This window comes from Agelaius phoeniceus, chromosome 21 (assembly GCF_051311805.1).
Source record: "Agelaius phoeniceus isolate bAgePho1 chromosome 21, bAgePho1.hap1, whole genome shotgun sequence".
NCBI lineage: Eukaryota > Metazoa > Chordata > Aves > Passeriformes > Icteridae > Agelaius > Agelaius phoeniceus.
The window spans coordinates 1,137,300-1,150,530 of NC_135285.1; the positions used below are offsets into that span (position 1 = coordinate 1,137,300).

Consider the following 13,231-nt stretch of genomic DNA (forward strand, 5'->3'; position numbering starts at 1 on the left):
GCACAACAGCATCCAGCCAAAAGTCTGAAAGGCATTAAGCTATTAAAATCACTCAGCACCCCCAAAATCACTGCTGTCCACCTGTGACCCAGCTAGCACTGAATGTGACCCCACTGTTTCAAAAGGCTCCAAGGAACTGCAGAACTTCATTTTCGTGGCAGAAAAATTACTATAAACAGCAATTAAAAAAAAAAAAAAAAAACAACAACCAAAAAACAGAAGAATTAAAAGTCAGTGTTCCCATGGATTAGAAAGGAACACCAGGAGTCACTCTGGTTCCTGCAGCCATAAGTCACTGGGTTCTGAGCCCTGCTGGCAGAGGCAGCTGCAGGTAGAACAGGGCGTGGTGCACCCAGACTTCCAAAGGCTTCCAAAAGAGTTTGCTCTGCAAAGGCTCTTGTGGCAAGTGCACTCACAGCACTTTCACATGCACAGGATGAAGTAAAAAGTCACCTCATTGATTAACCACTGATTAAAAGAGGGAAAATAAAGGGCAGGAATAGTTCATTATCACAGTGGGGTCCCAGAGCCATCTGCTCCGAGCGCCAGGCGGGGTTTGGGAGGGAACAGCGCAGGGAAAGCAGCGCCTGGAGCACACCAAGGTGCCCAAATGAGCCACCAGCACCCACCAAGGTGCCCAAATGAGCCACCAGCAATCACCAGGGCAAGGCAGGAGGCTCAGGGGCACCACAGGGGCACCTCTGCAGCAGCTGAGGGCCTCTGATGGAACCAGCAACTCATCATGGGCCTGGGGACAGAAATGTGCCCGTGCATAAAGCTTCACCCACAGCCCCTGGTGATCCACCTGCACAGAGACTGCAAACCAAAACCAGGGAGCAGACTAGGGCAAGAAGGGTGATCCAGCCAGGCAAACTCCTGTGCCATGGACAGGGTGGCCAGAACAGCCCCAAAGAGCACCTCAGGGAAAAGGGACACCAGGATGGCTCAGCTTTGCTTCCCAAAGCACAAAGCTAAACCCTAAAAATAAATCCCACAAGCTAGCAAAAGCAAATATTTTTCAGTCCCCTATTTGCCTAAATAAATTGCAGATGCTGCAATTATCCAAATGATTGCCTTGGTGGTGGGTAATGCCAGGCTATGGAAAATCCACATCCCAAGGGGCTGCAGCACATCCTGGGACAAGATTCGAGGAGCCTCCAAAGTGGGCACAGCACTGAGGTGAGCAAGAAACACCTGAAGCAGTGGAAAATACAGCTCTGACAGTAAATCATGTGTCCCATAGCTGGAGCTACAAAGGACCTGAGTATGGGACTACTGGTAAGGCTGCAGGCTCACAAGGAAACCCCAAAACCAGCCTGCACCAGCCTTTTCTTCTTCTAATTTATGGGGTTGGACACCCCAGCACACCTGGTGATGGAGAACTGGGAATCAGAGCTGCTGATGGCCTTTGAAAAGGCATTCCTATGATGGAGAGGGCACAGAAACACCCAGGGAGGGCAGGAGACACCAAGGAGCTCAACCTGGGAGAGCAGAGAGCTCCTGCAAGGGGACAGAGCTGAGAGCAGAACTCCCTGTGCCTTGAAACAGAGAGATGGGAAACACAGCAGGGCAGCAAAGTCAAAGGAAAATACAGGAGGAGAGACCTGTGGAGGTGTCCAAGGGGGGAAATGGTTATGATCCAACATCTCACCTTGCCCATGCAGAATTATCAACAGATCTTGCACAGAAACTAGGAATGAAGGCAGCATGTTTGCTGAGCCCTCAGCTCTTCCACCCAGCACTGGGCCACCTCTGACACCCCTAAATAATCTCCAGGAAGAAAGAACAGTTCCAAATTCTGTGAGTTTACAGCCTGAAGCTTGGAAAAATGTAACAAAAATAATTGGACAAAAAGTTGAAAACTTATGATGTCCCAAAAAGAAAGAAAAAAAAAAGTTTCTGCAGTTTGCTTCTGAAAAATTTCCTACTGCTTTTTTGGGTTTGTGGGATCATTAAAATAGCTGAGCCGGGAACATCATGACTTGGTTGGTTTGGCTAATAAAGAGTACCTTCTGGGCTGGAACAGTGGGGATGTTTATGGGGGAAAAAAGGCTTTTTGTGAAGAAAATGGAGTCAACTATTGATATGCAAAATAGACCAAATTATTATTTACATAGGAAACTATTCTAACGTGATCAAACTTTAAATATTAAAAAAAAAAACAACCAACCCAACACTTTGGCAGAAAAGGAACTAAAAGTAGTATTCCTGGTGCCAGAATATTGCTTAATGAGAGGTTGTAATAATGGATTTGTACTTCTTGTGTGAGGGCCCTCCTGCCATAGAGACAGTTCAGGTAGAGGGATGGGGTGTTTTGGAAACAACATTGGCCAAACACTTGAAAATTCCATAAATCAAGAGGAGACATAATTTTTTTTTTTTTTGCTATTTTTGGGTGGGAGGAAGGAAGAGCCTTGAAAAATGTAAATATTCAAATGCAATTTTTTCCTCCAGAATGCTATTTTGCTCATGATATTCTCCTAACAAAACAAACTCCTCCTGTCCTGCAGAGGCAAAGGGACAGGCTGGAGCCCAGGAATTAGGGAATGTTTCACTGACTTCAGTCAGAGCTGCTTGTAAGGAAATTTAACCACAAGCCTAAATCCCCACAGGACTCGTCCCTAAGTGAATTCCAAAGCAGAACAAAAATTAGAGATTGAAGATTAAAAATAAAAAAAAATTTAAAAAAAACCCCAAACCACATCTCCTATGAGGAAAAGTCAAGACAGAAATGGAAAATTCCTTGCTGGCAAGGATGCTAATTGCATACCTTGTGCTAGGAGCTGAATATCATAAATTTCTACATATATATTTAATTAGGTTAATTTGCAAACCATAGACATATGTCTGCTTAAAGCAGACAGGAACATTTCATTTTATACATTTTAAATCTCACATAATGAACTCCAATCACAAGCAGTGTTTATGCTGCAGGAGGATGGCAGGAGCTCCCTGTCAGAGGAGGGAAGCACAAACATTTCCCACTCACACAAACAAACAGCCACAACGTGGGACTTATCTCCTCCACCTTATCAGGAACCAAAAGCAAACGCAGCAGCACTCTCAGCAAATCTACTTTCTGGCAACTAAACCAAATCAGATTATATAGGAAAAAAAGAAAAAACCAAACAAAAAACAACCCAACAACAACAACAAAACAAACAAAAACAAAAACAAAAAAAAACCACCAAAAATTTAAATACATGCAAGATTTCAAGAAAAGGGACCTCATTGAATTTTGAGGTTTTTTTCTAATTGACATTTACAAAGGGCACTGCTCTCCCCTCCATGTGGATCACAGAGAATATCCACAGATGGAAGAAATCCACAGGGATCCCCCAGCCCAGCCCCTGTCCCTGCCCAGCAACCCCAGCCTGGGCATCCCTGGCAGCGCTGCCCAAAGGCTCCTGGAGCTCTGGCAGCCTCGGGGCCGTGCCCATTCCCTGGGGAGCCTGGGCAGTGCCAGCACCCTCTGCGGTGCTGTTCTCCAATAAATGTTCAGGGGACTCTGCCACATCCCCTGGCATCTGCCAGCAGCCCCAGGAGCAGCACAGCAGCAGGGCTCCCAGGCCCCTCGGGATGCAGTGTGGCTCTCTGGGTACATTTACATTTTTATTTCTCATCCAGTGCCCTCCCCAGCTCCAGGCACAGCGGTTCCCCTGCCAGGCTGAGTCTCTGGCACGTCCTAACAAACCCCATGGAGCAGAAATGCCAATTCCAACTGCTGTTATCACCAACCAGCCAAATTTAAAGGCCTCTAAAATAAAGGCACGTAAGAAAGTAAAAGTATGCCTCCCTTGAGTTAATGTGCCGTAATCCCAGTAGTACTAACCATAAACAGAGAGATGCCATGAAGCCAAGTCAAAACACACCCCAGGGCAACCTTCCTGGTGGTCATTCATTAATTCCTTCCCTGGTGAAGTCCAACTCCAGCCCTGCCAGTCCCAACAGCAACCCCAAGGCCACCAAAGGCCAGGTCCCAGCTTGTCCCCTGGTGTCACTGCCACTGCCATTGCCCCTCAGCATCTTCAACAGCATCCCCTAAATGCAAAGAGAAATCCCAGTGATTCCCAAGGGGATTTTCAGATCCCCCTGCCACCAGCCTGATCCAAATCCAGCCATCCCTCCCTACAGAGGTTTCCAAAATGCATGCCCAAATTCAAAAAGGTGTTTTATTCCCAGCCAATAATTATCCTGCCTTCTTACAACTCTCTTCCCACCCTCAAAATCACAAATATCTCACAAATGCCAGTGAAAGCTCAGGATTTGCAGCCCACAGAGTAAGGCACATCAGACCTCAAGTGACAGATTTACACCCAGAAAAGCAGGAGCTATTCTTGGGTTTGGAGCCAGAGCCCTACTGGGGCTGCCTGCATGCTGTTCTCTGGATGCTCCCAGCTCAGCCTCCAAGCTCCAGCCACCAGCCTGCAGACTTAACTCAAGAAATTGTACAAATCTGCTGGAAACGGGTTTCATTCATTCATTCTCTCCTCGTGTAACCAAGTAAATAGAATAGTAGTAAAAAAAAAAATCTCACCAAAACACAGACAACTTGATTTCAAGGGTGCACCCCAAAGGCTCTGCAGCACCCCTGCCCTGCCCTGCTCCCAGCCCACGTCGCTCCAGGTTTTCCTCCAGGTTCCCCTCCTGGCTCTCCCACACCAGCAGAGCTGCTGGCTTTGGATGCAGTTCTGAAAACTGAGGTTTAATATTTCTAAAAATAGGTCTAAAGCAATTAAATACTTGCACTAAAATTGTTCTCAACATACTGGAAGCAGTAAATGACGGCCCTTCAACGCAAGCACACCCAACTCCTGAAAACTGACTTCTGCTGCTATTTTCAGGCAGGAAAGGATACCTACACCCACACAGAGCAAAAAATGAACTTCCATAAGATTACTGCTGCCTGTGTGTATCTAGTAAAATGAAATCACAACAAATATTAAATCCTGAAGAGCCTGGAGACACAGTGGTGCCATCGGGACACCAGCACTGGCACATGAGCACGTTTGGCCATGCAGCCTGGCTCAGCTCACTGCCACTGGGAAGGTCTGACATACCTGGCTGCTCTCACTTCTGTCAGTTGCTGAGATATCAAACCTTCTGTGATAACAACCCTGATTTCTAAACCAGGGCAGAAAACACCACGGAGCTCCTGTGTTCCTGGCCCAGGCACAGCATGGACCCAACATCCCTCAGAGCATCCCAGACCCACCCAAGAACCTCACTGCATCCAGGAGTGTCCCAGGCACATCCACATGCACCAACACAGCATTTTGATCCCTCAAATACCTATGGCAGCTCCTCCAGGCTCCAGCAGCTCCTCTCTGCTCCACACTCTGACATTCATGTTTCCCTTTGTCAGCCCCTTATCAGTGCAGGCAAATTCTCCAGTCTCTACTTCTCCACTTCCAGCCTTATTTTCCACATTTCACCAGCCAAACATAGACATGAAACAAGCAGGAGTGCTGGGAATCACAAGCAAGGAAAGCCTTGCCTATATAATTAAATCTTTGCAGTACAGTACAGCAGAGAAACCTTTCTAAGCACACACTGGAGTGCCTTGGAAATACAGGTGAGGGAAATAAAGGGAGGGACTCCCAAAGAAAGCTGTTCTAGCAGAGGAACTGGTGTGGTGACACTGCTCCCACCACCAAAAAGCACAAGGCTTGGCCACCCTTGGCCCTTCCCACGGGGACAGCCCCATGTCAGGCTGACCCAGGGCTCTGCAGTTTCACCCCAGAAGAGCCACAAGGCCTCCAGCTTCTCCAGAGGCAGCACAGCCCCACCAACCACAAGTGCCACCACCTGCCAGGGTGGGACTCTGCCCTGGCCTGGGCCAAGAGTCCCCCACAGCCAGGGAGGCACAGGCAGGGGTTCCAGCAGGTCTGACCCCATCAAGGGCAGGCAGAAGATGCCCTGTGCCCCCCACCCTGCCCCTGCCCCCAGGCTGGCCCAGGCAGCATCCCAGCTGGAGCAAGAGCTCCCAGCGTGCTGGCACAAGCCCTCACAGCCCGGTCAGTGAACCAGAGCTAACTGCCACTCAAGTGCCAAAAATCTGGAAAACACACAGCACAAGAAGTCTTCTCCATGGGTACAGAGAGGGTTTATTTAATTAAGGGGATGGATTCTAATCTACCTGTGTCACTGCCATGCTGCTCGTGCCCTCCATGCTGCCTCCTTGCCCAAATGCACCGCTCAGAATACAAAGTTTCTCTGCACTTTCAATGAGCACAGGGGAGAATTTTCTTGATTTAATCTCTTTTTTCTGCCACTGATCACTTTGGGAGAATCCAACAAGTGAGACCCAAGTAGCTCAGCCACCATGCAGCTTGCCCTGCACCTCTCTGTGCATTTACACTCTCAGCAGTGCTGGAGTGCAAACCCCACATTTCAGATGACCTGTGTCCATCATTTGGGCTCTGACACGCATGTTCCAGCATGAGCAAAGCAATTTCAGTGTGGAAAGAAACTCACTGCTGAGCCCAGCCCAAAGGATGACCAACACTGACACTGAGCATCCTGCCCCACCAGCAGCAGGGGACAGAAAAGGTCCAGGGATGAGTGGATCCAATGGACTCAAGGTCTGACCATCAAAGCTCAACCAAGGGACCACTGTGACTGTGCCTTGGAACACCAAGGAGTGAGTGCAAAGCAGCTTTGATGTCTTCAGCACATCCTGGGAAGAGACCTCCTCTGCAGAGAGAGCATCTGCTCAGCCTTTCCCCTCTTCCAGAGGAGACACAAGTGTGCAGCAATGCCTCCCACATGCCAGGGTCACCTGAACAGACACAGCCACATCCCAGCTTCCCCAGGGCCAGCAGGGATAGCAGGCACCAAACCCTGCTCCATCCAGAGCCCTCCACACAGCTGCAGCCACGGGGTTTGGGGAGAAACAGCTGTTGCTGAAACCACCACCAACTCAACCTTCTGCTTATTATTTTTGATTATTAAATTCTGCATCCTCTTGGTTATGTTCCCATGCTAAAAGCTCTACACATGTGGTGTATATTATATGTTACATATTGTGTACTACACAGACTCGTGTTTTTCCACTCCCTCTGTTACAACTTTACCCCACTGTCACCAGAGCTAACCAAAGCCACCAGGAGCTGCTCCTACACAGGGCACCTTCCCCACACAGCAGGAGCTCCTGCCTTCTCCAGGCCCTTTTCCTGGTGCCATGGTTTCAAAATTCAGCTCTCACGTGACAAGGCAGAGCCACTGTGACAAGCTGCACCAGAGCCCTGTGCCCCTGATGAAAGGCACATTGCAAATGGTTATTTTTCATATACTATCCATGGTAAACAGCAGCATTCATTTCTATTCCCTTGCTCCAGACAAATCAATGATTGTTAATGCAAAGTCAACACGTCCAGATGTAGTTTGCATACTAGTTAACCACTAAATTGGCATCACATAGTACAAAATAATCAAGAGACATTCAAGGAACCAAACAAAAGAAAAAAGGAGGCAGATGACTAGCAATTAATCCATAAAAGACCTTTAAAAATTAGAAACTTCTTCCCCAGAAAACACGGTATGGCCAAATGGAATCCGTAAATGTGAAATTCCAAATATGCACAATGCTGGATGCACAGAAATGTGGAAATTGCAAGAAATAAATATCTCCTGGGGCCATTTCCCCACATCCCTTATCAAGAACACGCACAGCCTCCAGCAGCACTGGCAGCCCCTGCCCAGGCACCTCTTCCCCTCACCCCACTTGGTACATGATGTACAAATATTGCCTGATCTGGCAAACCTCTGACAAAACTCACATTTTGGGGTGGCTCCCCACATCTGCAGGACCACCCTTGTCTGTTTTACAGCTCCCAGCACACAAATAACCACCTGCAGGGACCCAAGCATGGACTGGAGCAAGCACAGAGCCCAGGGAGCACCCACAGGGAATGGGGGATGCAGCAAACCCTTGGGATGGGCCACATTTCTGCACACCCTTATCCCACAGCACCCTGGCCAGGCTGGCACACTCCCCTGTGCCACTCCCCAAATCTGAGCCAGGCTCAAGATGAGGATGCTCAAGTAGAGGCCAACAGGGGCTCCATGGGCAGCGCCAGGGACCCAACACTGCCACGTACCCAGAGCCAGCGTGGCCCTGCAGGACCTGTCCATGGGGACCTGTCCATGGGGACTGTGCCAGGAGGACCTGTCCATGGGGACCTGTCCATGGGGACCTGTCCATGGGGGCTGTGCCATGGGCACCACATCCAGGAGCAGCATCCAGGACCTCGTACCAAGTCCTGCCATGCCATGGTGGGAAGGTCAAAATCCTTGAACAGTCAGAGCATCCAAAGAATTATTGACCCACAGAACCTCCTGAGCTGGGAGGGACCCACCAGGATCCCCCAGCCCAGCCCCTGTCCCTGCCCAGCCCCTGTCCCAGCAACCCCAGCCTGGGCATCCCTGGCAGCGCTGCCCAAAGGCTCCTGGAGCTCTGGCAGCCTCGGGGCCGTGCCCATTCCCTGGGGAGCCTGGGCAGTGCCAGCACCCTCTGGGGGAAGAACCTTGCCCTGAGCTCAGCCTGAGCTGCCCTGGCCCAGCAGGCACAAATCCTGACTCTGTATCAGCATGACTCTTAGAGCAGGTTTCAACCCTCTCCCCTGCAAAATAAAATTAAAATTAAATTAATCTAATTTTTAGAACACTAATTCCACTCTAATTTCACTCCTGCACTTGCATAATTGCAAACTTGACTGTGCATCACCGGGGCCACGTGACTGCACCCGTGAACTGAACTATTCCCAGCGTTGCATTATGGCAGTGATATATATTTAAATTATCCTGGAGTCATGCAATAACCTCCCAAGGTTTTATATGGCATTTGTATAAATATTATCTACTACTTTAATAATATTATGTCTGTTTTCATTCTGGAATGAAAATATGTCACTGAAAATGAGGTCCTGGAAATTTTTCTTTTTTAAAAAATACATTTCAGTTATGTCACAAGAAATCTGTTGGTATCACTCAACTGAGCTCCCTCCCTCCCCTTCCCCTTCCAGGCTGCCAACAGCAATTTTGAAAAGGATAAAATATTGATCAACTTTCTAGAAGAAAAAAAAAAAAGGAAAAAAAATCCCCCTGAAGGCAGACTGCAATGAAAAATTATGAAATCTTTTCCAGGCAGGAGCAGGTTTGTGCTGGAAGGACAGGCAGAAAGGTGAGATTCAGACCCATTACATGCCAGCAGCAGGAGCTGGTGCTGGAAAGCTGCAGCTCCCCAGGGAGTTAAAGATGGGAAGGGTTGCAGTTCCCAGAGCATCCCCGTGCAGGAGGACTCGGCCTCGCCCCCAGCGCTGCAGGGCACACACAGCACCCCCAGCACGGCGGGGAACACCTCCAGCCCAGGCCTCCCCTGTTCAACCCCTCTGCTTCACGAGAAACTCAAAAGGCATCATGGCCACACTTGGCACTGGCACCCCAGAGCTGAGGCTTGGTCATTAATTCTAATTAAAATGCAGCACCCATCGGTGCATCCCCCCCAAATCCCAAATCCCAAATCCACGGGGATGCTCCCCACATCTCCGGGAGTGTGGCAGGGCAAAGGAAAAGCAGCATCAAAAGGTCTGATTCGCACAAGAAAAAAATGTATGAAATCTTAAAATTAAAAAAAAAAAAAATTTACAGCTGGACACTTTCTTGGGGTACAATGGTATTGTAGTAAAAGTTCTGGGGTGCAGCTCAAGGAAGGGAATTCTTGGAGGGTAAGAATATGGAAAAGCCACCAGGCTACAGCTTCCTGGATGAAACCATGAATAAAATATTCTCCAGGATTGTTTAATCCAATTTGGAGCATTGTGTGTAATTTTTACCCAGATGTGCCACCCGGCTCTAAGTGCACCACTGCCGGGCTGGCACCGGCCTCCCGCTCCATTGCATTTCCATTATTTGCTAAAAAAGGGATTCAGGAAGAGGGTGGGTCCCCTTCGGGGGGGCTGGGGGCAAATAAATGCAAAAATAAAAATATGGAGTTGACATTTCGGAGTATTTCTTCCTCCACCCAAGAGTTATCCTGCTTTGCAAATTTTTTCCATTTCCCCCCCCTTTGAAAAACTCAAAACATGAAACAAATAAAGGGGAGAAAAGTGAAAACAGCCCCTGAACCCTGAATTCACCAGCCATTCCTTTCTGATTTCCATCAAATATCAAATTACAGGGAACAGAAAATCAAAACCAAACAAAAAATCAAAATTAAAAAAAAAAAACTTTTCAGGGGTTTGAGATTCAAAATTAAAAATTCATTCTGGTTTGAAATTTAATTTTATTTTGTGCAGCACCCAGATTTCAGCCTTTGCTAGTGGGTGCCTGGCAGCTCCAGAAATTCACTTTGGAGTTTAAAATTTAAAAATGCTTTTTTTCAAAAAGAAAAAAAAAAAAATCCAAACTGCTGCAGCTGTGGAGCCAGCCATCTTGCTATTTTGTCCCCATTTTAGAGAGGATACTGTGTCAAGGTTGGTAAAACTCAATGTTGACCTAATCTTTCCTTTCCTCTCCCTCCCCCACTTTTGGGTGGAAAGGCCATGTAGCTCTCCTAGATTGCTTTTTTCTTGAAACAATGCATGTTTCAGTGCTCTTTTGTTATTTATTTTTAAAAAGATCAATACCAAGACCCCAGTATTCAAGGGCAACCCTACAATAATAAACCAGTGTGTGCACAGTCCAGAACTCACAGGCACTCTGTAACAGCAAAATAATAGGGATAGGACAGCATTTAAAACAAACAAACAAACAAAACAATTAAGAAAAACCCCACCAAAAATAATAATGAAAAAAAAATTTCAATTCAAACTCCAGCAAGGCTTTAACAGTCAAGGGGAAAAAGGATTTTGAAATTGTGAAAAATATCATGGCTGAGCCCTTTAAAGGCACTTCAAATTGAAAAAAAATGAAAATCACAAAATCTGCAATTATTTTTTCACAATATTGTTAATTATGCATATTCATAATATCATGGCGGACCTTATAATAAACCTGTGTAAATATTAGATTTATGTGAGCCATAGGACATGGAGTTATTACAGTGTGTTTAAAAAAAGAAGGGGAAAAAAAACCTAAAAACCATAGTATGGAAATTTTCTTCTCTACAAAAGAAGTAGGAAATTAAATGCTGGAAACTGTTTTAATTATGCCAGGAGAAATCATCCAAAAAGCCAAGAAATTCTAAAATAAAACTGACATTCGACTCTTAATTTTGCTTGTCCTCGTGTTTTCTTGGACTGCGTTTAGAACCTCATTGTTTAACAGCAGTTTTGCATGAAATCCAAAATCACAAAAAAAAAAAAAAAAAAAAAAAAATTTGGGTGTGTCCACAGCAAATTTTCTGGGTTCTTCATTTTCCTGCAAAACTCCTCATTTCAAACAAAATAACTTTAAGCACTGCAGCAAAAACGGAAAAAAAAATGAACCCTGAGTTTTGGCAGAGCTTGCTGCACAAGTTCAAAATTACAATGAAGCCCAATTCCTAATTGCTCCGGAACAGCAATTCTCCCACTTTCCCAAACTAATCCCTCCCTGCAGCTCACCCGGGGGGGCCCACCAAAAACTTGACTCACTTTCCTTTCCCAGCACTCTGCTGCTCCCAGGCTCCGTTTTTCTCCAGAAAATGGGGGTGGAGGGAGAAAAACCTGAATTCATTCAAATTCCTGTTTAATTTTCATTTCCATAAACTGGGCTTTGGCTCCAAAGGGACAAACACGAAATTTGCGGGGCGCTGCGGAAGCTGCCGGAGGAACCCCAACATTGGGAGATCCAGCCCCAACTTTCTGGGAAAAAATTTAGAAATAGCAGAATATTTCCTTTTTTTTTTTTCAATTTTAATTTTTTTTTTTTTATTTACGAAATAGTCTCCTCTAGGTGGCGTCGTTTTAATGGAAAAAAAAATGGGGGGGAAAAAAAACCAAAACGTTCCGGAGGAAAAATTAAGAGAAGGAGGAAAAAAATTAAAAAAAAATTAAAAATAATAAAAAAAAAGAAAGAAGGAAAAGAAAAAGAAAAAGGGCCGGGAAGGGGCTCGGGGCGCGGAGCGCGGCGGGGCCGGGCCGGGCCGGGCCGGGGTGCGGGGCCGGGCCGGGCCGAGGGGCGGCTCGTCCCCGACATGGCTGCTGAGCTCCGCTTTGTTTTCCGCCCGGTCCGAGCGGCCGCGGGCTCCGGCACCGCGGGGTCCAAGGAGCCGCTGCCGGCGCTGCCCCCGCGCACTGCGCCAAAGCGCCGCCGGGGCTCCGCGACGGGGCGGCTGCGGCTGCCGCCCTCCCTCCTTCCCTTCCCTTCCGTTCCCTTCCTCCCCGCTCCCTCCGCCTCCCCCCGGGGACACGCCGCCCGGCCGCCGCGTACCTGCGCTGCTGCCGCCGCCGCCGCCGGAGCGGAGCCGTCCGGCTGGTTCATGGGGCTGGGGCGGGAGCAGGCGAGCCCCGCGCCGCCGCGGCCTGCGATCCGCCCGCCGCGCACAAAGCCGCCGCCGCCGCCGCCGCTGCCTCCTTTCCGCCCTCCCAGGAGCGGCGAGTGGGGGCGATGCCCCCGCTGCGCGGGTGGGCGGCTCGCCGGGCTGCTGCAGCCCCCCTTCCCCCCGGGGCATGGGCCGGGGCGGCCGCCGCGGGCACGGGCGCTGCCGCTAGCGGCGCGGCGCGCAGGGCTGGGCGGGCGCCTCCCGCTGCCGAGCCCGCGCCGCCGCCATCACGAGCCGCTCTGGGGGCAGCTCCAGCCGCAGCGCGCTCGCAGCCGGCGGCGCCGGGAGAAAGGGGCTGAGTCTGGCCCGGCGCGGGAGCCCCGCCGCCCGCCCGGCCGGCCCCGCGCTGCCCTCCGCCCCCGCGCCGGGCACCGCGCAGCCCGGCCCGGCCCGGCCCGGCCGCCGCCCGGCGGGCGCGGGGCCGCTCGGCGCCGTGGGGCCGCTCCGCGCTGCGGCGCCCCCCGGGAGGTGTCCCGCGGTGGGTGCGTGTGCGGGCTGCGGACCCCGGCCCGGGCCCCGCGGACCCCGGCCCAGCGCGGGGAGAGCCCCGGGGGCCCCCGGGCCGGGCAGGGGGCAAGAGCCCGGCAGGTGGGAGCTGCGGGCACAGCCCGGGTCCCGCACGGCTTCCCCAGGCCTCGTACCCCTCGTACACCTCACTGAGCACGTGGGGAAGGGTCTAGGGACGAAGCGGCATCCGAGGGGACGCGGGGTGAGAGGGGACAGATGACCCGCCAGAAGGGACACGAGGGAACCGCTGGAGCTGTG

At 49.7% G+C, this 13,231-nt stretch overlaps 1 protein-coding gene across 15 annotated transcripts in view; it reads right to left on the reverse strand.

Moving 5' to 3' along the window:
* The window catches only part of ZNF618 (zinc finger protein 618), a 150,693-nt gene extending 137,974 nt beyond the window's left edge, over nucleotides 1-12,719 (reverse strand). For 8 of the 15 annotated variants that reach the window (XM_077188960.1, XM_077188966.1, XM_077188957.1 and 5 more), the window contains exon 1: nucleotides 12,355-12,717. In XM_077188960.1, coding sequence (XP_077045075.1) covers nucleotides 12,355-12,405 — 51 coding nt within the window. In that variant the 5' untranslated portion in view covers nucleotides 12,406-12,717. Of the gene's footprint in view, nucleotides 1-12,354 lie in introns of all 15 variants that reach the window. The other 7 variants (XM_077188959.1, XM_077188955.1, XM_077188964.1 and 4 more) reach the window with 3 other exon arrangements.
* Between the last annotated feature and the right edge of the window lie 512 nt (nucleotides 12,720-13,231).